At 36.4% G+C, this 25,707-nt stretch overlaps 2 protein-coding genes and 1 long non-coding RNA gene across 3 annotated transcripts in view; all 3 read right to left on the reverse strand.

Annotated features, from left to right (window-relative positions):
* ablim1a (actin binding LIM protein 1a) overlaps positions 1–5,575 on the reverse strand; it is a 62,130-nt gene extending 56,555 nt beyond the window's left edge. Inside the window, exon 1 of the transcript XR_010546959.1 lies at positions 5,458–5,575. The gene's annotated coding sequence lies outside the window, so the exon portion shown is untranslated. The remainder of the gene's footprint in view (positions 1–5,457) is intronic.
* Positions 1–25,707, reverse strand: part of LOC135786627 (uncharacterized) — a 480,312-nt gene that overhangs the window by 101,036 nt on the left and 353,569 nt on the right. The window lies entirely within an intron of this gene.
* Positions 8,087–25,422, reverse strand: fhip2a (FHF complex subunit HOOK interacting protein 2). Its single transcript, XM_065296113.1, has 17 exons — positions 25,063–25,422; positions 24,282–24,360; positions 23,837–24,006; positions 21,439–21,543; positions 21,011–21,133; positions 20,553–20,795; positions 20,262–20,458; positions 19,751–19,865; positions 19,568–19,644; positions 18,582–18,774; positions 17,108–17,280; positions 14,819–14,962; positions 14,301–14,391; positions 13,536–13,679; positions 13,264–13,404; positions 12,938–13,041; positions 8,087–10,670 (listed from the first exon to the last, which is right to left on the reverse strand). Exons 1-17 carry the CDS (start codon positions 25,105–25,107, stop codon positions 10,559–10,561), a joined length of 2,256 nt encoding a protein of 751 aa, XP_065152185.1. The 5' UTR covers positions 25,108–25,422; the 3' UTR covers positions 8,087–10,558.

Here is a 25,707-nt window from a genome sequence, read left to right on the forward strand (position 1 = left end):
TAATTGCTAGGGTGGCCTATATTATGATAACATATATTAAATGTGACCCTGGACCACAAAACCACTCTTAAAGGCGGGGTCCATGATCTCTGAAAGCCAATGTTGTATTTGAAATCACCTAAACAAACACACCCCTACCCCAATAGAATCTGGACCTTCATTTGATAGACATACGCAACTCAGGCAATGATGTCAGTTAGTAGACACGCCCTTACTGCTGATTGGCTACAAGTGTGTTTAGGTAGTCGGCCCGACTCCCTTTTCCAGTGTTTTTCAAAAATCATGCACCCCGCCTTTAAGGGTCAATTTTTTGTAATTGAGATTTATAAATCATCTGAAAGCTGACTAAATAAGCTTGGCTTTAATGGTATGGTTTGTTAGGATAGGACAGAGATACAACTATTTGTAAATCTGCAATCTGAAGGTGCAAAAAACCTAAATATTGAGAAAATAAAAGTTGTCCAAGTGAAGTCATAAGCAACACATATTACTAATGATAATTTATTTTTTCATATATACTTCAGTAAATTCACAAAATATATCTTCATGGCACATGCTCTTTACTTAAAGCTCCACTGTGTAGGATCTACTCCCATCTAGCGGTGAAAGTCTATATGACAAGCAACTGAATATTACTTTCTAGCCCCCCCCATTCGGAACGCGTTTTAACTCGTACGGTGGCCCGGCCGTGTCATGCCAAGGTTAACATGGCTTCCAGTAGCTACAAAGCAAAAGCAATGAGAAAAAAATGAACAATTTGCAATGTCCTTTGCCTGTGATCCATCAAAGCACACAGATTTGTGTTTAACATGAAAAAAGTCTGATTGTCATGATATGTCACATACAAAAAGCAACCATGACGGGTTTAAATGGACGCGAACTAATATTATGTCAAAGTACAATGCTTATGTTTTAAGTAAACGTTACATGTCCGTGTATATGTAAGAGCTTTCTCTCATATTGGTGAAAAAAGATCGCGCAACTTTCACACGCTTGTAAAATGAAAAGAAAGACGCTCAGATCAGACGCTTTTATCAATGAAAGGCTAAAAATAGCGCTGTCACCGTGTGTTTGTGCTAGAGGTCAGAAAAGATGAAAAACATTTATCTCAGTACCTCAGATTACATAAATGGGCGGAGAGACGGCGTGTGTCTGTTCGAACACATTAAACCACATGCATGTTTACACTAACAAGTGTTATGCTTAATCATGCTAAAGTTAGCCAAGGAACTATAAAACTTCAAGTTTAAAACATGGACTGTATAGATGAAAACGAAGATGCTGAATTACCTGTGGAGAAGATATAAAGTGCAACTTCAGTATCCCTTGAGCCCCCTCTTGGAAAACTAACTCCAATAGTGACTTTGGTCTTGATGTTTTTCCTGTCACGTTGTCGTTTAAAATCCCCGTTTCGCTTCCTTGGCGACTTGTTTTAATGTCCTCGAGAATATGTCTTCAACAGGCTTTCAAATCAAAGCATTAGATCGCAGGTTCATCACGGTGTGCGGTTGTTGTAAAATCCGAAGGATTCAGCTACGCAGGTCACAGGCTGGATACGTCATCAAGCCTGGTTTATTTAAATCAACTGAGCATTACATTCGCAAGTCATACGCATATTACATCAATTTACAATTAACTAAGAATAATTGTCAGCTTTATAATTGTTAATATTCTGAAATAAGACTGTCTTGATGACGTATACCGCCTACACATGCAACCTCCGGAGGCTTCAGCTATCGGACAGCGTGAGTGTAGAGAGAAAGCGCGAAAGGCGGAGCTTGAATTTCAGGAATGTCCCTCGTTGGCGAATGTATTTCAAAGATGGAGGCACAACATGGATTCAGCCAGAGAGCGCTTCGACGGTATGCATTTTAAATAGCAGATTCTACACTTACGAGAATACTTTGATTAGTGGGTGGGAAGTAATTACACATGAATGAGCACATACTTTTGAAAGAAAACATGGGTTTTTGTTAAGAATTAACTCAATAAAGTACACAGTAGAGCTTTAATATTCTAATGATTTTGGCATTATTATTGTTGGCTGCTACAAATATACCCGTGCGACGTATGACTGGTTTTGTGGTACAGGGTCACAAATAACGCAAAGAGAGTAATCCAAAACATTCAGATTTCTAATTTGTTTTCTCACACAATTAGTTAAAACGACACAAAAATAAAAACGTGAGGTTATAAGGATTTGGCACTGACAGACCTACAGAACCACTTATAATAAAAAGCTGATCTGGTGTCATTATTGGGTTTTAAAGAGCACCTACTGTCCGATTCACGATTTTACATTTCCTTTGGTGTGTAAGTGTGTATTCCTACGTTAATGATATGCAAAAGGTACAAACCCCAAAGTAAACGATGACGTGAGTTATCATCTCAAACGTAAATCTCTTTTCTTGGCCTACAACAAACACATGGATTGTAGGCAACAGTTTACTTCCTGGGATTTATGATGTAGAGAAGACCGACATTATTATAATTCCTCCCGCATGGACTCACAGCCTGTAAGTTAACTCCTATTAGCATTGCATCGCGAGCGAATCTTTCAAACATGGTAAGAAGCGTCACATTTCCTGCTGAAGTCAGAGGTATTCAGGTCAATCACAACATACAGATTAGCGTTACAGGAAGAGAGTGAAATCTGGAGCTACAAAAATGTATGGTATGTAAATTATATGTAACCATAAACCACACAAACACTTTGTATTATACCAAATACACAAAATAATGTTGTTTTTTAGCAATGAAATAGGTGCTCTTTAATGCATAAAGCGTACAGTAAACCTCTGAGCTTGATCCGAGGAAAAAAATGCTAAAACAAAACTACAAAAAATATTTTCATAATCTTCACCACATATATTAAAATATAAAATAATGCGGGATTATTTTCAACCCAGAAAATGTTTATATTTGACCCAACAATAGGTTAAAACAACTAAGCATTTTGGGTTGAAACAACCCAGCATGGGTGAAATTACAAACCAGCGGGTTTGTATTTTTTATTTAAATGAGATGTTTGAGAAATATTTAAGTCTAAATGAGTAGACTGAGTTGGTAGAGTTAAACTGTATTTTTAAGTAGTCAAATGCTAACTGTTTATGTATTTTTGAGGATCTTAAATGTTACTTGTATGTTTGGAATTTGTATGTTTTACTTTGTTCTGAAATTATGCTGCAATTTTGGCCAGGTCTCTCTTGAAAAAGAGGTTTAAAATCTCAATGAGATAATCTGGTTAAATAAAGGTTAAATAAAAATAAATAAAAAAATGGCGTGAAACTTCATTTAAGGATTCCTAAATATTTTAAATGAAGTTTATTTAACTAAGTTGGGGAATAGCATGGTCATGTGATCCACCTCACTCTCATCTAGATTCATTTATCACAGTTAAAGAGGGGGGAGTACTCTGGGTTCGGGCTAAAAATCCGAGCTCGGAGCCCTCTCCTCGGACAGCACGCCAAATAGGCTTTATCTCATTTCCTATTGATTACATGTTAATGCGTACTCGTGATATACACACACACACACACACACACACACACACACACACACACACACACACACACACACACACACACACACACACACACACACACACACACACACACACACACATTCTGGTTTCCATGTTTTGTGGGGACATTCCATAGACGTAATGCATTTTATACCAAACAAACTGTATATTCTATTCCCCTTACCTGCCCCATTCCCTAACCCCAACCATCACAAAAACCTTTCTTGTACCTTAGATTTTCAATAAACATCATCTTGTTTGATTTATAAGCTTGTTTCCTCATGGGGACATCAAAATGTCCCCACAAGGTCACAAAAACACTGGTATTCCTATCTTTGTGGGGACAATTGGTCCCCACAACGTGATAATTACCAGGTACACACACACACACACACACACACACACACACACACACACACACATTATATATATATAATTATATTTATATTTATATATAATAAACAATGAATAACGAAAACAAAAGCCCGAAGTCACTGATGTCCTGTTTCTGCCTCACTTCTTCAAGCAGTTCACTCACTTCACATGAGAACATGACTGCTGGTCAATAACAGACTGATATATTGACTGACTTAAAAGCAACAGCATTAAAATATGTGAAAATGCTGAGCTTTGCTAAACAAAACCACCTAGACATTTTTCAAATCTCCACCACACTTAACATTAGGCATGGGCCGATTACCGGTTTCAAGGTATACCGAGGTTTAAAACAGTCAAGGTTTCAAAACCACTAAAATGTTCTGTGATACCGTCTCCAAGGTATGAGCTGTGTTTATACAAAATTCATTAAATCATGAAGTCATGTGATTGATTTGATGTTTACATTTAATATATATTACGAAAATATTATATATGTTTTGAAAGCATATTATAATTTAAAGGCTTTATTGTACCTGGCATTTGAAAATAACAAATTTTAGTGTCGCAATGGCAATACCGCAACACCGTGAAACCGTGGTATTTTTGCTAAAGGTTATCATACCGCCAGAATCTTATACCGGCCCATGCCTACTTAACATTGTAACATTTTAATCGTTGACATGATCTTACTGAGCCATATTAAAGATATCAAGGTTGTATTTTCCACCAAATGTTCTTTTTTATGACGTAAAATTTTATGTTAAACAAAGGTTAATCACAAAAACTGACTTTGGCTATAGTAACAGACTGGGTCACATATTATTGTGTTTTTAACATATCTCCATTGTATTTATTATGTATTTTATATTTATGCTCCAGAATGATGTTTTACAATTAAAAACTGGAAAAGAAATGCCAGTACATGTCTCTGGGATTAAAAACAGACAATACAAAACAGAAATTGTGAAACTACATATTAAAATTTTATGACCTACACAAAGCCCAAAGCCCAAAGCTAAACCACAGATGAACACTTTTGGGATGGCATCAGCGCCTCAACTCTGTATCCCGCTAATGGGAAAACATTACAGTTTCAACATCTAGGAACTCCATATTAATGTCAGTGCTTTTTAAAATAGTAGGCCGCATTATTTTATTTAGTCCGTATGCTATCATATTAATAAAGCAATCCTGTTATATCAGACTTACACTACAATGCATAACATGATGGTAGATATGTCTACTCTACCGCCATCTGCTGGTTAATAAAATGAAGTATTATAAATTCTTCAGGTCTTTTTGTGAAAACAAGACCCTGATTTAAAAGCATTTACTGGTTCGTGTTAATTAAACTGTCCCAGTAGCTACTTTGACGAGTTGAGTAAGGGTTAGTAAATCGATATGTCCTTTGGCTGAAAAGATGGAAATCGCTTATTAACAAAAAAAAAAATTCCTGTTTGTTAGAGCTTAAATTATTGAATATGAAGTAAGACTGCGATGCCAGGAGCTACCGGAAATGACAGATGCTGGATGATGATGTATAATCAATCACTCACCGTGCACAGGCATGTTTAAGAACACCAACACCGGTCCTGATGCTGTGTGTGTTCGAGAGAGAGAGAGAGAGAGAGAGAGAGAGAGAGAGAGAGAGAGAGAGAGAGAGAGAGAGAGAGAGAGAGATCCGCATTCAACACCATAAAGCTGCAGGGTGCTCGTGACGGGTGGGTCCTGAGGTAAAGTCTTTAACAAGATACAAATAGCCACATAAACAGCAGTTATTCTGTACTATAATACTAGTTAGTAATTATTGGATTATTTTTGGATCTAAAATACAAACCTGCACTTCAAAGTGTGACCCTGGACCATTATATGTAGATGGGACCCACTCACTTTTTCCTCTAATTTAGGGCATATGTCTGTTCACTTGTCAGAGCGCCATCGGTCAAATCCATTCCACCCGAGGAATGCCTTAATAAAATAAACTCCGTTCCACGTTTTAGCTACAGCCTTGACTACCAGGCTGCTTCCTCAAATCCATTCCACTTGGCTCATTTAGAGTCCATATAATTTAAAACTACATTTCGTGTTTTAACTTCTTTCGCCTGCGGCATGACCGCAACACAACAAGCTAAAACTACATAAGCACAGGTATGTTTGCAAAAAAAAAAAAAAAAAAAAAAAAAAAAAAAATACTATCAACATTTGAAGTGGATCAAAACGTTTCCTAAAAGTTGTTTTAAAATCAATACCCATTCTTGTCCTCATTAACGTTTTTGATCCACTTCTAATGTTGACTAGTATTGTATGGGTCCAAATTATTCATTTTTCTTTTTGCCAAAAATCATTAGGATATTATGTAAAAATCATGTTTCACAAAGATATTTTGTACTTTAAAGGGATAGTTCACTCAAAAATGAAAAATAAATCTGTCATCATTTACTCGCTCTCAGGTTGTTACAAACCTGTATAAACTTCTTTGTTCTGATCATAGACTGTAAAAAAGATGGACGACGCCCGTTCGCTCTCTTCCATTGGTGAAAAGTGAAGCCGCCAGTGTCCCGATACGGCGCTGACATCTTGGGTCTTGAGTCTGCGCAGTAGCGATTTCTGGACCACTCCTGCGCAGTAGTGAGCAGGAAGTAAAGCTGCAAAATCAAGGCCCCGCCCTCGCAGAATGCGCATATCACAGCTGTCAATCATGACGTGACACCGCCGTTTTTATAGCATTAAATAACTTACTAAAAACAAACTTATTGTTAAAACAAACACGTTACATCAGCATTATAAAAACTACAGTAAATGACAGAAACCAGCTTCGGAAAAAAAGACAATTGATGTGTAATTAAAATGTTTAGTTGGTCTCAAGTCCCATTGAATAACATGGGGGAGGCGGGGTTTATGACCTATACCGGGACCAGTCACTGGGGGGCGATCGAGACGTTTTGGCTTCACTTTTCAGGGCTTGTGCGGCACGCTTGGTTCTGATAAACACGAAGGAAGATATTTTGAGGAATGTTTGTAACCAAACCGTTCGGGGACCCCATTTACTTATTATTTTTTCCTACTATGGAAGTAAATGGGGTCCACAAAGGTTTGGTTACAAACATTCCTCAAAATATCTTCCTTCGTGTTCATCAGAACAAAGACATTTTTACAGCAGTGGTTCTCAAACTGGGGTCTGGGGCCCCCAGGGGGGCCGCGAGATGGTGCCAGGGGGGCCCCAGTTTTATGACATTTTATAAAATACATTCATTTATCATGAATTCTGTGTAATTAAACCTAAAAAAATAAGGCTACTAACCAACAGCATTACTTTGTATAACATAATATGTATTGTTTAATTAAAAAAAAAGTAAAAAGAAAAAAGTAAAATTTTAGAACAGTTTTTTGTCATAAATTATCTTTGGGGGGGCCGCGAAGGAATTCACCGTACACAAGGGGGGCCGCATGCGGAAAAAGTTTGAGAACCGCTGTTTAACAGGTTTGTAACAATATGAGAGTGAGTAAATGATGACAGAATTTTCATTTTTGGGTGAACTATCCCTTTAAATGTGATGTTCTCAACAGGCCTAGCCTTTTTAGATTTTTAGAAACCTCAGTTTGGAGATTTTTAAGCTGTATCTAGACCAAATTTTGTCCTATCCATCAAGAGAAGATTGATCTATTTAGTGTTGAGATAATGTAATCTAAATAAAAAATAAACTGACTCTTATGATTTTGTGGTCCAGGGTCACAAATATGATTTTTTTTACCTGCGTTGGGTCAGAAAGGGACAAACGTGGTTGGGTTAATCCAGAAAATGGGTGAAAACAACCCAACAGGTAAGATTAGTACCTTTTTGACTGAAGACTGGGTTGAGAAAAAAAACATATAGTCAAATCAGAGCAGGTTGTTAAAAAATAAAATTTCCATTAAGTCTAAATCCTTTAAGCTATATCTGATCCGAACTTTTAAAAATACAGGTGCTTTAAAAATAAAGTTTCTTCACAATGATGCCACGGAATCACCATTTTTGAGAAACAGAAAGCTTCAATGATGGGTGTTAAATGTTCTCCATGGGTTTTTTTTCTATGGCATCGTCCAGCACCTTAATTTTTAAGAGTGTGAGGAAGTTTTTAAACTGATCCAGATTTTGCAATCTTTTCAAAACAGAATGCTTCAATTAAAACCAGTTCAATACAAACATGAAGAAAGCAAATGTTTTAATTGGGACGGAAGGACATCCACAGGACAGAGCAAATCTCATGGCATAGATTTACAGGTCTAACAGAATCAAGCAACTGAGATCACATCACATCTCATCCCTAAAATAGTGCCGGTTTAGCATCTAAAAAGTGTCATATTGTGACACCATGGCAGTGATATGTAATTTCAAAATGAGTGAGCAAAAGCTGTACAAGTGATGGGAAGAAATCTGTCGCGCAGAACAGTGAAAGGTCTAAGCAGATGAAATCCATAGATAAAGGACACAAAACTTTAGATACGCTAACAGGAGAAAGGCCAACATCTTTTTTTCAACCAAAGATTACCTTCCCTTGCAACTTAAAAAAAGGACACCAGTATTTTTCTTACATAACCCAAAGACCACAGCAGTCATACAACCATTCACTGCTTTTAAAATAAGGCATTACAAATATCCCCATAAATAGGCAACAAAAGAAGAAGAAATAGGCATTTGTCTGCATATTAACATATGACCTTGCATGCATTTTACACATCACTACTGTCATAACTGTACATCTTTATATACACAGATCCAAATTCATTCAGAACTCGGTATAAAATGTGCATGATCAAGAATAAAAAAAGATGCATTGCTTTTTTCTTTATGAAACAGACATGCTTCTCCTATGATGCTCCTTTGGTTAATAAAGAAAATAAAGAGTTTATGCACATGAACAAATATACATTAGTGTGCAATTTCTGTGGCTGTAAATGCAGACCTTGACATGTTTTTACTGTGGATGGAAAATGCAAGCTGATGTTTGAAGCTTAAGAAAAATATATGTTACCAAACATTTTAAACCCTGTAAAGAACGTTACATAAAAGCCACAATGTCAAGTTATTTAAAGGAAAGCCCAGGCAGCCGGCTCTCTTAAAAAAAAAGACAAGAACGCATATTTCAAGCTGTGCCCCATCGTTGCCAAATGTACACAGTGTGCATTTGGGACAGTCTGTCCCTTTCAGAGAGCCGCCTGATGAATAACACTATTGCTGGTATATTTTCACACTGTCTGATCATGTAAATGCATAACGCTTTAAAAAGCAGCTAAACTCAAACTGATCACCTCTGAGCTAGACAAACTGAAAAATGTAAATGTTGACCCTCATTGCTTTCCAAACCCATATTTTATTTCTTTTATGAAACAAGATTTTGGTCAGGAGGAGGTCTGAGCACTGGGAGTAAATGTCAAGATTATAAATTTGGGTGTGATCGTATGGCTTCAGAAGACTCTAAATATTAATAATAATTACTTTTGTAATACTTACGTTTTGAGCTTTAAAACAGCACCGCGATATTCTGCATAACATCTTTCATGTTGCACAGAAGAGATTAATACAGCATTGGAAATGCATGAGGGTAAACTTAGATTTTTGTGTAAACTACTCCTTATAAGGTACATTTAAAGTAATAACGGTAACACTTTTCAATAAGGCTGTATTTGCAAACATCAGTTTAATGCATTAGCTACCATGAATTAACAATGAACAATACATCTATAGCATTTATTAATCTTAGTTCATGCTAATTTTAGTATTTAATAATACAATATTAAAACCAAAATTTGTTAATGCACACTGAATCAACATGATAAATTGTTGTTAGTTTGGGATAGCTTATGCATCTACTAATGTTAAAAAAATACAACCTTATTATAAAGTGTCAGCGTAATAATAAATACGATGATACAGGTCGGACACAGCTACTGTATAGCTGATACCAAGGCACACATGAAACAAAAAATATTAAATAACTAAAATGGTTTAGGAACACATCAGTGAAATTCAGCTTGAATCACGAGTCCACACTGCATTCGATTCGGATTAAAAGAAGAGAAACAGCTACGAACATCACCATAAAGAAACAGAAGACGAGCTTAAAACGCTTTCTGATTCTCCAATCGTTTAAAAACTAAGACTTTGAATCCTGAGTTATTGTCTTTTTAAATCACAAATAAATTTGTTGCATTTGACATTCATGTCAGTACTAATGACTTCATCTTAGAAGAACAGAGACGACAGTATCTTTGATACTCTAAACGACAAATAATATTAATAAAATATTTATCGAAGCCTTTTTAAATGTCTTAATTACTACAATCAAATTTAAGTAGATTATTTTATCTACTCATTTTTTTTGGCATCGCATTTGTTTTTACTTTAGCTCGATTTTTTTTCTTTATGTATGAGCGCTACATAAGCAGGACTGTTCACAAATCATTCATCTTTTTTTCATTAAACATTCCACCGTATCTGTATCTGAATAGTGAGCTCAGTCACCATTTCGAAAGCCTCCCAAAGATATCACACGTGAAGAGTTCTTGAATGTCAGTCCTGCGCCGGGCAGGCGTCTGCGTTGAGGGATAAGTGAGTTGTTGTTTTTTTCGTTTCCCCCTTTGTCTGTTTTTATTATCAGTTTATGTTTCATGATAACATCAAGGAGAAGTGGAGGTGGAAGCGTGGAACTTGACGAACGCGATCGCTGCGAGCTCTTTGCAGAACTCCTCCAGAACAATGACCCCCTCGAGTAATGTCATGTGATCAATGCTGTAAGACAAACAGGACCTCATCATCAGAGCAATGTATTCAAAAGATATACAGTACTGTGCAAAAGCATTAGGGCACCATGCCACCATTAAATTTGTTGTTTTTGCAATGGTTTCATGACCATATTTTAAATTATTTCTCTTTATTATGTCCAGAAAATAAGAAATGTATATGCAGTATTAAAACAAAGAATAAAATTATAAGCTAAAGTGTCAAGTGTTAAGTGTGAGCTCAACTTATTCTTAAACCTAAATTAAATGAAATCCTAATTTCTAATTTTAATGTAATGACGTAATTCTCCTCAAAACAGTTTTAGATGTGTTTAGTGCCAAGAGAGGCCAACACTAAATCCTGAATTTTGTTTACATTTTTGGGCATATTTCCAACATTTTCTTGTTTTCTCTTAAAACAATGTAAAAAGTGAAAAGTTGGATCAACTTAAAAAAATTACTTCAATTGGTAACACAAAAAAACTTTTTTTATACATAAAATTTTACTTTAGTTTCACTTCAGGTAAAAAATTAAGGTGAAAAAAACCTTAAAATTTTTAAGTTGTTCCACCCAGTCACTTTTTACAGTGTATAGAGAACAACAAATAAATATGGATGGTAATTAAAACTGCTAAAACAAAGTTTAAAAAAAAAGACAAAACTGGTGGCTGCCTAAGACTTTTGCATAATATTGTATTTATCTAATAGATGTATGAAACATTTTACATTTAAAACATGCCCAAATGAAAACACAATCAAATGCTATTTCACAATAAATCATTTGCAATAATGTTGTGATTTATCCTGGATTGAACCCATAGAAAAATGTCAATGGAATGAGACCTTTGGATTTTTGCAGATGGCAAAAATACTTCTGTAAAAAAAACACTTTTGCATGGTGTTAAAATCCACTTTAAAAGGTTTTTGGACATAAATGTGTGTTGGCAGTATGTGAACACTTCAACCCTACAATATTTTAATCCCCATTAAACCAAAACAGTATCATAAGACATGCTGTTTTGATTCTCTTGGTAATGTGACATTACACTGATAAAGCCCCGCACACGGCCACTGACTGACTGGTTAATTTTACCCAAATGCTTTTGTAAATGTGTTTGTTAGCACATTGTTGCACTAATAAAGCTAAATATACTATTGTCTCAGACTGTATTCACAGGAATCAGATCTATTTGTAACTAATGGCGCTTTTCCATTGCATAGTACCCCACGGTTTAGTTTAGTTTGGGTCGGGTCAGCTTACTTTTGGGAGCTTTTGCATTGGGTGCAGTATGCAGTACCCGATACTTTTTTTCGTACCACCTCGGTTGGGGTTCCAAGCGACCCGAGCTGATACCAAACGTGACGCGAAAACACTGTAGGTCACTGATTGGTCTGAGAGAATCATCACTGCAGCGTCATCGCTATAATGTAGATTAGCTTTACCTGTGCTAGGCTAGCTTGCGGTGTCTCAAGCAAAAATGTTGTCATCTGTGCTCTGCTATAAGTTCCCAAACTCACGAACAAACATACACAGGTTAAGAACCAGGGACACCATAACAGTTTATTCGCGACAAGCACGTCAGCATTATTTGTTTAAATGCAACTTCTATGAGGCTCAGCGGAGTGCCGTCGACTGACGCCCCTGTGTTTGAACAGAAACTGTCATGTGAGACTAAGTTAACGTTAGTGATAAACGCGATGTGCAAACATCTATTTGTGTTGGCCAATTTTAATTTTGTGGCGGACTGAGAAATAATAAATGTATGGGAATGTACAACGCTCTCACTTGTATAATGTCACAGCAGTAGGAAGCGCAAATATAACGACATGCCTATAATCCCTCCCACTGCGAAGTGATACTAAACTCGATGGAAAAGCTAACCGAGCCAAAGTGAGGTGAGCTGACCCGACCCAAACTAAACTAAACCGTGGGGTACTATGCAATGGAAAAGCGCCATAAAAGTGCTCACTGTCTCTTGATAAAGTAAGGCGTACGGAGCTGTAGCTCATTTGCATTTAAGGGTACACTTATGAAAACAGTGCTTTTTTGCTCCCACCCAAATAGAGGCATTTTAGACATGTCTTAACAAATTATCTGTGGGGTATTATTAGTTGAAACTTCACAGACACATTTTAGGCACACATAAGATTTAAAGTACATCTTGTAAAAATTGGCAAAATAAGTGCCCTTTAAACCCCATTTAGATGGTGGCGTAGTGCACTGCAGGCACTATGAGGTTTTTACAAATACACACATGGAGATCAGCGGGTTCTTACCTCATGCCTTCTGGCTCTAGCCCTAGCAGTCTCTTCCTCACTAGCAGAAGTTTTGAGGTGAAATCAGGGATGCGGTGGATTCTCAACATCAGATCTGCAACCACCTGATCAAACAATCCATGCAAACAGGTTAAACTAATGAAATGCACTACACCAGTGTGACATTGCTAATCGTAATCGCATAATGTTACAGTAAATGATTTATATGCTGCAAGAAAATCAGTTCAGTAATGCATACTGAATTAAAATGGACAGGAAACTGCAGAGCAGCATTAATTGTGTATAAAGCTGAGCTAATGATTGAGTCTGAAGGAGAGCTGTCATACCCTGACAATAACTGAGAAGAGAGATCTGCAGCCTGGCGCCAGGTTAATGTATGGATCCAGCAGATACTCGTGAAGATGTGCATGAGGCAACAGGGACAGTTTAGACAGCACAGACGTCACCTGAAGGTTCACATCGTACGGCTGGATGGAGAGACAGAGGAACATTGCATTTTTTTCCTTTACAGTGATGAGAACTTGGGAGAAATGTACATGTAGGAATGTAGGGATTTATTTATTTATAAAAAGTGAGCAAAAATCTTAAGTCCACATACCTGATCGAGGATACGCCCCATTCTGTCAAACAGCACTTTGAGAAAATGTCCCTCAAAAAAACTACTTTCCAGATTACACTTCTCAAAGGGTTTAGGACTGCTGCGCCAATCCCATTTCTGACAAACCCCACAGTAATCCCGAAACTGTAAACATACAGACACACAATAATATGAAATTGAAAAAATGACATCAAATGCGGCAGGAAACACTGACCACGTTAACATGGACCCTCATAATGCGATAATAATAAGATTTTGGCAATATTGCGATTATACTTTAGCTCGTGCGATTAAGTCATTACTCTGATTATTGAAAATAATTGCATATTGGTGTACATATAAACATAGTAGGAATGCATAACGATTAATCGCGATTAATCTATAGCAGAATAATTTTTTATGTACATATATGTGTTTGTGAATTGTGTATAACAACTTTGTATAGATAAATACACACACATGCATGTATATATTTAAGAAATGTTTACGTGTGTATATACATTTGTATATTTATGTATAATTTATATTATATATAAATACTTCATATTTAAATATATATTCTTTCTTAAAATTATACACGCATGTGTGCATATTTATATATACACAATTATTATACACAGTTCACACATATATATGATGTAAACAAAAACTTTTATTCGGCTATAGATTAATCGTGATTAATCATGATTAATCGTGTTATGCATCCCTAATACATATCCATTGACAGAAGCCACAGCCATTATGACGCACAGATTAACTCCTCACCTGTCTGTGTGCGTCTCTCAGATAGGTGTCATAGCCTGTGCCCTCGACGTGATTGGATGATTTTGCCTCATCAGGCACCAAACACAGAAAACTACAAGGAACATAAAACAATTACCCACAAGTTATCACTCATAACAAAATAATAAAATTTAGGGACGCAAAAATATTAATCGCAATTAATCTATACCAGAAAAAAGATTTTTTTATCATATATTTGTGTGAACTGTGTATAATAATTATGTATATATATATAAATATGCACACATGCATGTATAATAATAAGTTATACATAAATATATGTATATACACATGCAAACACTTCTTAAATATATACATGCATGTGTGTGCATTTATTTATACAAAGTTATTATACACAATTCACACACACATATATGATGTAAACAAAACTTTTATTCTGCTATAGATTAATCGCAATTAATCGTTATGCATCCCTTATATGTATGTAAAAATAAATGTGTGCGTACTGATTTTACTTGCACAGGTGTATAATGCTGTACCTGTTAACTATTTTGTGCACCTCTGTCTTCCCATCAGGTCTCGTGTGTTCTGTGCTCTGTGGCGGTGAGCAGCTCAACCAATCAGGGCTTGAGAGTCTGTTATCAGGAGAAAGGTCTGAGAACAGAGGGTCTTCTTCCAGGTCTCTGAGGATGCATTGCAAGAAAGTTTAATTATAGATTAGATGGCAACTCATTAAAAAAACAAACAAACACCAAACCTACAGCACAACTATTAGAGATAAGATGAGTATAACTGTTGTGATGCAATATAATATGGTGACTAAATCCATTGATTCTAATGGGGCATTCATGTTGTTTGGTGTACTTTCATAAATCAGACATGTATTTGAATATTCATCTTTATGAACATTAGATTTTATATAAATCATGCCAAACCGTTGGAAATTGGGTGATAAATGATATGATCAGCCATTTTATGGCAACGCACCAAAGTGCAAGGCAATGTAAACAGCCTGTATCATATCAATACATTTTTTATAGTTTTAAGTATTTATTAAACATGATCATCTTTTAATTTATTGTCATTTCTAAAGCAGTAAACCACTTGAGGCTGTGCAATTTTTTTTTACTTCGTGTGCATCTGCTGAATGAGTGGAAATGTTTAATTGTGTGCTTCATTGCTTTATATTATCTATATATAATAGTTTAGAAGGCAGGCTGTCTCTTAAGGATTGTGTACACTGCAAAAAATGACTCTCTTACTTTGTATTTTTGTCTTGTTTTCAGTACAAATATCTAAAAATTCTTAAATCAAGATGTTTTTTCTTGATGAGCAAAATGACCTAAGAAAATAAGTCTAGTTTTTAGACAAAAAATATAACAAATTTATGTAAATTTGTGGATAAAACAAACATAACAAATCTGCCAATGGGGTAACCAAATTTTTCTTGAATTAAGTGTTTTAAGAAAAAATATCAAGATTTTTTGCTTACCCGATTGGCAATTTTTTTTAGGATATTTAGACTTATTTTCTTAGGATATTTTGCTTTTCAGGAAAATGCATCTTGACTTGAGAATTTTTAGATATTTGTGCTTAAAACAAGACAAAAATACTACCTAAGAATTTTTTGGAGTGTAGGGGCTTTATTAGGCAATTACACTACAAAAAATGACTTATCACGTAGTATTTTGATCTTGTTTTCCGTAGAAATATCTAAAAATTCTTAAATTTAGTTTTTAGACAAATAATATACGATTTAAGTGAATTTATGCTTGAAACAAGCAAAAAAATAAATAAAATAAAAAAAAATCTGCCAAAAGGGTGAGAAAATTTAGCTTGAATTAAGCATTTAAGAAAAAAAGATTCTTATTTTAAAATATATATATATATCCCCATTGGCAGATATTTGTGCTTGTTTTAAGCACAAAATCACTTAAATTGTATATTTTTTGTCTAAAAACTACTTACCATCTTAGGTCATTTTGCTCATCAAGAAGAAGCATCTTAATTTAAGAATTTTTAGATATTTCGACGGAAAACAAGATCAAAATACACTGTAAAAAATGATTTTCAAGAAAAAAATGTCTTAGTATTTTTGTCTTGTATTCAGTAAAAATATCTAAAAATTCTTAAACTAAGATTTTTTATATCCTAAGGAAATTAGTGTAGTTTTAAGACAAAAAACATTTTAAAAATGTAAGTGAATTTGTGGATAAAACCAGCAAAAAAATCTCCCAAAGGGGTAAGCAAAAAAATATTGAACTTTTTTCTTGAAACACTTTATTCAAGAAAAATTTGCTACCCCATTGGCAGATTTTTTCTACTAAAAACAAGACAAAAATACTGAGTTAAAAAGTCATTTTGCAGTGTACAATCAATATGAAGGTTTGGCACAAGCGATACCAAGTGAAATTGCAAAAATAATTGACAAAAAAGTTCCCCTCCTGTATCATAAGTTATACCATTATGGTTTCCTCCCCCTAAACACTGAGCCAAACTATCTGGGATGCAACACAGAGCAAGAGCACACACCCTCAATACACTTAACCTAACAATGGGTTACTAATAATCATCTGTATATAAAGCTGGAATAAGTAAAAGTATTTTAACAATGAAAAAAAAGGACACCACCTTTACAAATAGTATCCTTACACAGCATCCCTCCCAAATTCAATATTTCACATCAGCAACATATCACTTTGGTTTAAGTTGCATTTCAGGTTTATTCATTGACAATATTGATCTTGAATGAGCAGGTTTTAGGACCATGCAGTTGATCGATCAGAAGGATCGAGCAGTTTAGCAGCAGTGCGGACGGGAGCTCTTACACGGCATCATGCGGTTGGCCGTTCTCCATGTGCTCTCGCTCCTCTCGTTCCTCCGGCTGTTTGTTCTCTATGTAGTTGCGTTCCTCTAAGCAGCGCAGCACCAGGTTGTGCAGGATGTGCTGGCATGGCTTCTGTAGCAGATGCTCGAAGAGCCTTAGTGTCATGATGCTGATCTAGAACCGGACAGAACCACAACATCATCAACCTAAAACGCAAAGACTGTAACAGTATATATGCAATCTGTATAAAAGATAATATTTGGTTTGGCATGCTACGGTTATGATGGGGGTTTTAGTTGCATAATAAAAATTAAGTTATGGATTCATTATGGTGTTCCTGAATAGCTCAGTGGTAGAGCATTGCGTTAGCAGCACAAAAGTTTTAGGTTCGAACCAAGGAAACACACATGCTGATAAAAATGTATACCTTGTAATGCACTGTAAGTCACTTTGGATTAAAGTGTCTGCTAAATGCATAAATGTAAATTAATGCATGTATTAAAATGCCATGACAAAAGCATTTCAAGCAAGTTTTTGTTTTAAAATAACTCCATTTATCAGATATTTCCTCCCATTTTCCTTATTAGAATGAACAATGGTAAGCGCGGTTTTGTTTAGTAATCCTCATTCAGAGCATTTGGACGCTTCAAACTGGATATATTGAATAAAGTATTACAATACAAAACATTACTTGAGACTAGCGATGCACAATACAAAATGTCTGGGTCATCTACCGACAATTACCAATAGTTTCTTTTTACTCATTTCAAATTATGTTACGAAATCCTAAATGTGCAAATTGCAATTCTGTTGTCATTGTGACCAAATTAAAAAATAATTGCTTTAAAATGCCAGGAACTAATAATCTGCTCCAATCATCCTCTGTTTTTAAACAATCAGCCAATGTCCGATAGTGGGGAAAATGCTTTTATCTGCCCATATCGATTAAAGGGCCGATTTATCGGTAAATCCCTACTTGATATTAAATCTCTTCTTCATATATTGCTCAAAAATGCATATAAAATAATTTGTTTTTGACATTATTCTTATAACAAGGTTTCAAATGTTTGTGAAAATCTAAATGACTCTTAATTACTAATTTGATTTAAAGGAAAACACCACAGATTTTCAATATTTTACTATGTTCTTACATCAAATTCTGCCATACAACATAGTTCTCATTTTTTATCTGCTTAAAAAAAACCTTTTATTTTGTGCCACCATATTTGCTCGTGTTACTATGTAACAGTCTTTAAATAGGGAAAACATAAAAGTGTTCGGTGGCTTCTAAATTCATACACATTCACAATGCGCTGTACAAAGATTAAGTGCACGCATTTAAAAAGTAAGGTATGTATTCATTCGTCTAAGTTGAGGTAAGAACATAGTAAAATATAAAAAAACGATGGTGTTTTCCTTTAATGTAATAATGTTTTGATTCAAGCAGTCAATGCAGTCATGGCTGCCAGCATTACCTCATCTGACAGGTGGTCACAGTGTTCGATGAGTCTGTGTCTCAGGGGATGCTGGGTGGTGCCGGCCAGGGTCTCTGGGCCTGTCTCCTCTCCCAACAAAAAGTACACCATCTCCTGCAGCAATGCCTCTGATGTCACCTGTCTTATGATCCTGTTTAACAGGGCTGTGGAGGTCAGAATACCCACCTCTGACCTACAGTGACAAAGGTATGTAAACAAGAGAGATCTTAAATCAGGGTTCCCACACCTTAGTTAACTTCCGATTCAAGGACTTTCCAGGTCCAATAACCCTAAAATTCAAGGACTAAATGTGGGGACACATTTCAAGTAAGAGCAAGGTTACATTGTTTTACCTTTAAAGATACATTGTTACAGTTCCCTTTCGAGGGAACTCGCACTGCGTCACTGTGGTGACACTTTGGGGACACCTCCAAGGGTATGTGCATCTGAATGTGTATATCAAATTCAACCAATGGTGAGGCTTAACGACAAAGACAGGGTGACGCAGGAGCTAGGAAGTATATCGCTATCTGAAATGTTGCCAAAGACAGCGTTACAGGGACGCAGGACGTATGGCAAAGGAGACGCAGTGTCTCGTTCCCTTCTCAGGGAACAACAGTTACATACGTAACCCGAGACATTTTCATGTGTCAGACACAACTATGCAAAAAAGCATGTTGGTATGAATCAACATTCGCATAGATATAAGCATTGAAAGCGAACAGTCATCACGTGTGTTTAAAAAGATTTTTTATGATATTATCCTACACTACACAGATTTTTTTTATCTATATTTATAAATAGATTCAAGCACTTTCAAATGACCTGTATGTATATTTTCAAAAACTTCCCAGGGCCTTGAATTTTTTCCCCAGATTCACAAACTTTCAAGGATTTCAAGGACCCGTGGGAACCCTGTTAAATACATTTACTGTTGACCCCAGTTCACCTGCCAACACACACTTACAGTAGGATTGGTCACTTACGTTTGCATTAGCTGAGGCTCCATTACAGCAACGAAGAACCGTTCTCTCACAGCCTGGGCCAGGACTGCAGCTGCGGTCTATGGTGAGGCATAAATAAAAAGATTTCATGAATGATACACATGTGCATACTCAATTAATTGTTAATTCTCAATATTAGCAGACACATCTTCTGAGGGATTTTACTTTTTGAGCCTCTTTGATGAGCTGGTCGCAGTAGTCCAGCCAAGACAGGAAGGAGATGAGCGCACGTTTGCCAGCAAAAGCAGCAGCATCTTCCTTTAAATTGTATACATCCAGCCTACACATACACACACAGATAAAACAAAAATACAGAACTATTTCAGAAAGGGCACGACCATATGTCAAATACAATATATTTATGATGATAAGTAGATGCTTTTTAGTGAATAAGTTCAAATGATTAGTTTGAATGAATCGATTCAAAACCCGATTCGGTGATTCATGACATCATCCAGACAATTATTAGTTATTATAATATTTAGTAACACATGCAGGTAAATATTGCGATTATTTTTTTTAATTTATTTAGAAGAATATCACTGAAAAATTAACCACAAAAATCACCATTCAGTGGCATTTTTTTTCTATTTATACATTTTAGGATCACTCTTAAATCTTTTAATTGAAGGTAAAGCAATATATGGTTTTGGATTAGAATATGCTGTTTCTTTACCCCCAGTTTACAGACTCCACAGTTTCGATGTCAACAGGATCCATGGACTGGGGAAGGGCCCGGTAAAACTGTGCCAGTCGATCTGTGAGGAGTTGACTGAGCTCTGTGTTTTCTGTCAGGCATTCGGCTGCAGCTGGTTCAGGTAAGCTGACTATGAGCATCAGACCCTCGCACGCCTTCACCACAATACGACCATCCTGAGAGAAAGACAGGTTCAGTCGTTACAAAAACAACACCGATTCATCAGGATCGCTTCTGTCGTTCAACCAGGAGGTGGTGTGTTGCACTCACCGGACTCTTGGTAAGGTTGAGAAGAGAGCTGACTAGGTTGTAGTTGTCATTGTTTGCCACCTTAGAGCGAACAGAGGACGGACTAGATTCTGCTGATGGACTGGTGGCTTTACACGCTGCATCTTTCTGTGCCGACCTGACCGGACTGGGAATTTGATTCTGTCCTGTGTCTGGAGAAGATGGATCCTCTTTCACCAAATCCCCTCCATCATCTTTAGCAGCCTCCGGCCGTTTGTTCTTATTCTGCAATGCAAATACATAGATTGCGAACGGTAAACGTAAGCCCCGTTTCAAAACCTAGCAAGCTGTCTACCTAATCAGCATTTTAAGGCACCACAGGACTGCGCTCGATCCAAGGGCTTTTCCAAATAAATGGAATCCTTTGCAACAAACTTAATGACATTATTCTGTGGATTTAATTTAACATCAAACTACCACACATATCACCTAACACTCACTTCCAAGAAAAAGTTGACGAGGTAAGGGTCCTGTTTAAGTTTGGCACAGACGGTACACAGAAACTGGATCTCTTCATTCTCTGTAGGAGCAGCCAGAACTTCCCCACACAGGCGAACCATTTTCTGTGAAATGTAACCAGAAGTTTATATAAGAATGTTTATATAAAATGTTGAATAAAAGTGCAAGAAATAGAAGAGTCAAATTTATAAAACTGTCAGGCTTGGTGAAAGCCTATTATTGTTCATAATAGCGTGCAACTGTATTAACACTTGTGCAGTATTTTAATAGGTAGAGTGGGTACAGCTGTGGCATAGTGGCTAGAGATTTGGGCTTGTTACTCGAAAGCTACAATTGCACAGTTAGTACAAGGCTAGCATTTCAAACAGTTTGTCATGCAAGAATAGTTTAGGACTAAAATTATGCCTACCTGTACAGGTCTGTGCACATTGATGTGAGGCATGAGAGGCTGGCGAATTCGACCCAGCAACTTGGTGTAGAAACCCAGAACCTGCTGTTTCATTCCAGGTGGGCACTAAGGAAAAGTACAAATGTCAAAGCAGAATAACAGTGAATATATTACCTTTCCTTTTAATATCATTAAAGCACTTTTTAGTGCTATGTCTGGCTCATGTGTTACACTTTAATTTCAAGTGGATCTCACAAAGCCCATTGGGTCAAGATTTATGGTTGCACCAAATATGGCACTAACTTCCAGAGCCGAAAGTAATAGAGAATAGGTCTAAGTTGTAAGCCACCAGTACCCCAGCATTAAAGGGGACATTTCACAAGACTTTTTTAATATGTAAAATAAATCTTTGGTGTCCCCAGAGTACATATGTGAAGTAGAGGTCTTCACGGGTCCACTTAGATCTTAAAACCCGAGGTCCGACCCGAGACCCGATCGGGTTTGGGTCAAAAAGTTTCACGTCTGTCCCCTCGGACACGGGTCGGGTATAATAATAGTGGCATCAGATCTCGGGTAAGACCCGAACTCTCTCGTGTGTGTGCGTCAATGTCCTTTTCAAACCTCTCCTCTGTTTGCCAAGAGCACTTGCGGCATTGTGTGGCTGGTGGTAGGTTAATTTTCGTTGAGACAGACATGTCAGTCAATTTTAAATGTACATTATACCGGTTACCTTGGTGAGGTCATCAGATAACAAAGTAAAGCCAGTGGGCTTTCTCTCTGTCTGCGTTTTTGGAACCCAGAAGACCTCTAATGTGAAGTTTAAGCTCAAAATACCATATAGATAATTTATTATAACATGTTAAAAATAGCAATTTGTAGGTATGAGCAAAAATGTGCTGTTTTGGGGTGCGTCCTTTAAAATGCAATTGAGCTGATCACTTTACTAAATGGCAGTGCCGTGGTTGGATATTGCAGCTTAAGGGCTGGTATTATCCCCTTCTGACATCACAAGGGGAGCCAAATTTGAATTACCTGACATGTTTGCAGAGAATGGTTTACCAAAACTAAGTTACTTGGTTGATCTTTGTCACATTTTTTAGGTTGTACTTTTTTAGAAGTACTGGGGACCCAATTATAGCACTTAAACATGGAAAAAGTCTGATTTTCATGATATGTCCTAGGGATGTGCATTTATGTAATTTTTTCATTTTGATAAATCCATAGCTCTGAAGAACGAGTACTCGATTAACTGGGGGCGGGGCAATCAAAGGGGCGGGGCATACACGTCATGGTGAAAATTACAATATTTTATTAAAAACACTCAAATAATACTTAATTTTGAAAAACTATGGGAGAACAATGAACACATACTAGACTACTAATGAACTAAATGCTTTTAAAAGAAACCTCTTACTTTTAACTCCCTTTGTGGATGTGTATCATAAACAGCGCGCTTTAAACACGTCCAGTCAAAGCACAAGCTTCGTAACTATGCTTCATAACATTAACCAGCTTTAAGTCTTTTGCTCTCATTTTAGCGATTAGCTGTGTTGTGTCGTCGTCCCTTACCTGTTCAAAATGTAATGCTCGTATGGCTCTCTGGTATCTCTTGATATTTGATGTTTAAATATGAGATGATAACCCATTGAACTTTTGACGGCGCTGTACATTTTGCACCTGACTGACTGTATTTCCGAAAATCACGGCATCCTTTTAAACCATAGTGCCTCAGTGATGTGAGGTGTGGCCGGCTTCAAGGGATCGGCGGGCTGCCAGGCATTGCGCGGATCGGCGGGTTGCTGCGGCGCCGTTTGTTTTTGAATCACGCATGGTAACGTAACTGATGTCATACGTCGATCTGCGTAGCTCGACACGACTTCAAACACGCATCTCCAGACCCAGTCTTTACTATCAGATGCGCTTGTAAGCCATCCAAATGCCGCCATATTCATAATAAATAAATAAATAAATAAGCCCACATGATCATTGTTTTCATGATCGATCATCGATGCTACGTTTGAGTACTCAAGCAATCGAGTACTCGTGCCCATCCCTAATATGTCCCCTTTAAAATTTCAGCACTAGCAGACAAATGCTGTAGAGGTTTAATACTTTACCAATATACTCCTATTAAAACCTCTTGATTTTCATTTCTGAGCAAAAAGCCTTTAAAATTACATATTCACTGTTATTGTTTCTTAAACGGATCAAAGTAGTTGACAATCTCTTTTAGTGAACATGACTCACAGTGAATGAGTAATATCGTGAATCGTGTAGAAATTTTCAACAAATAAATACTATGGTACTGTCACATGTGTGCTTACACATGTACTAAACTCACTAGGTTTTATTCATCTCTGTTGTAATTGACCTGGAAAGAATTGCAAACAAATCAGTGGACCAACAACCGAAGACTCACATCTGCTTTGCCCAGGGTGTAGAGCGTCTCCAGGATTTTGTGGTGGAGAAGATACTCCATACATGGTCCTGTTTCACCTGACTCTCTCTCTCTCTCCTCCTGAATCAGAATATCCAGCATCTGCTCCAGGTGCGAGGGAATGTTGGTATCCGTCACTGGGGCTTTATCATCTAGATAAAAACAATAAATATAAACAAATTATATAAAAAGAAAAATTTTAGGAGAATGCAAAAGCAATCTTATTCACTTTCAATGGCTTTGGTTTCAGTAGTGTTTTCCCTGTTGTATTATTTCAAAGTATTTTCCAACCGGCTTCAACAAAAAGCCATCTTTCATTTTTATTAACATAAGGGAACAAAACATTCATCACTAGCATAGCACTGGGACAAAGGGGTTGCAGAAAAAGAGACTGATTTACAGTCAGTAAGTACAGATGATCTCTTACCTGAGGTCTCTATGTAGTAATGTGTAATGGCCTTCCAATGATAGACAAAGTCCTCTTGCAAGGGCAGTGATGGAGCGAGCTAAAAATGAAATAAAAAAATACATTAAAATGCTTTGTGTCAAAGTGGTCCTTTGAACATTACTGTATATTGTAACATTATGTACCCTAAAATAAAATACACCGTTTGGACATTTTGAGGGGAAAAACAATATTGTTGACATGTTAACGTTTACAGTTATGATAAGATGACAGTAGATTTGTAGTTATGGTTTGCCTGGGTATAGCATAGAAACAGCTGGTTGGTTTGTTTACATCCTACAATAAGCTGTTAGCATGCTAACCGGCTAATACGAAATAATATCGTGTATCTTTCACATCGTATTTAAATATATGTCAAAAAATCGTAAAAAACATAGAAATATTTGGCTATATTAATTTAAAACCGCAAAAGGTTTACGTACATGAAGACATTTTAATTAAACAAGTCACAAATTGCGCAATAGTTAGCACATCTGGCTAACAACACAGGAAACAAGCTATTTTGAAGCCGACTGTTTATAAAAACACAATAAAACATACTCAGAAGGACAGACAGGCTTTAACACACACCAGGATATATTACAGACTTTATAAATGTTTTGAATGTTCATCTGTTGGCTCATGTGTTTGTTTGGCTAACGTTAGCAGGCCATCGCACAAACTGACTTGACTTAAACGTACTTGATCACTTTTCAGTCAAATTGTTTATTAACGTGGTCTTAAATAAGTTGAAATGTCTCACCGCTTCGACCGCATGCTGCAGGATTGAAGTGAATTTTGAGAACATGTTGGATTTGGGCAGAAGGGGCTTTTTCCTGAAGATTTCCTCGCGCTTGCCTCTTCTGCGCGTGCCGTTGTTGCTGCGGTGATCCAGATTGAACGCTTATCAGATACTGATCCTGATAAAATAAACGTAATGCATATGTACATATATACACGATAAACAACGATAGTGTGTATTTAGAGTGCGACACACTGTAATGTACGTAAACATAAAACAAAATCTGTTTCACGGTGAGATAATTGTAGGTTTGTCTTTTTAAGGCCACGGTGGCACTTCTTCCATTGCGTTTCAGATTCACACAGCTGACTGTGGGAACACTGCTGCTGGGAAGATACATTAGATTCCCGAAAAACACAATTTTGAAAAACTTCAGTCAATTTTCAAATACACGTTGTATAATATTTTGTTTCAGTGGAGGCTTTAAAAACACAAAAAAGTAAAAACACAAAATTTTAATTATGACCTATAATGAAAGCTTGTACACAATTGTACAATATATATCACACTGCTCCGTCTATAATAATAATAATAATAATAATAATAGTAATAATAATAGTAATAACGATAAAAAATAATTAAAATATTAACAATAACAAGAAACGT

The sequence above is a fragment of the Paramisgurnus dabryanus genome, chromosome 20 (assembly GCF_030506205.2).
Source record: "Paramisgurnus dabryanus chromosome 20, PD_genome_1.1, whole genome shotgun sequence".
In the NCBI taxonomy this organism is placed as follows: domain Eukaryota; kingdom Metazoa; phylum Chordata; class Actinopteri; order Cypriniformes; family Cobitidae; genus Paramisgurnus; species Paramisgurnus dabryanus.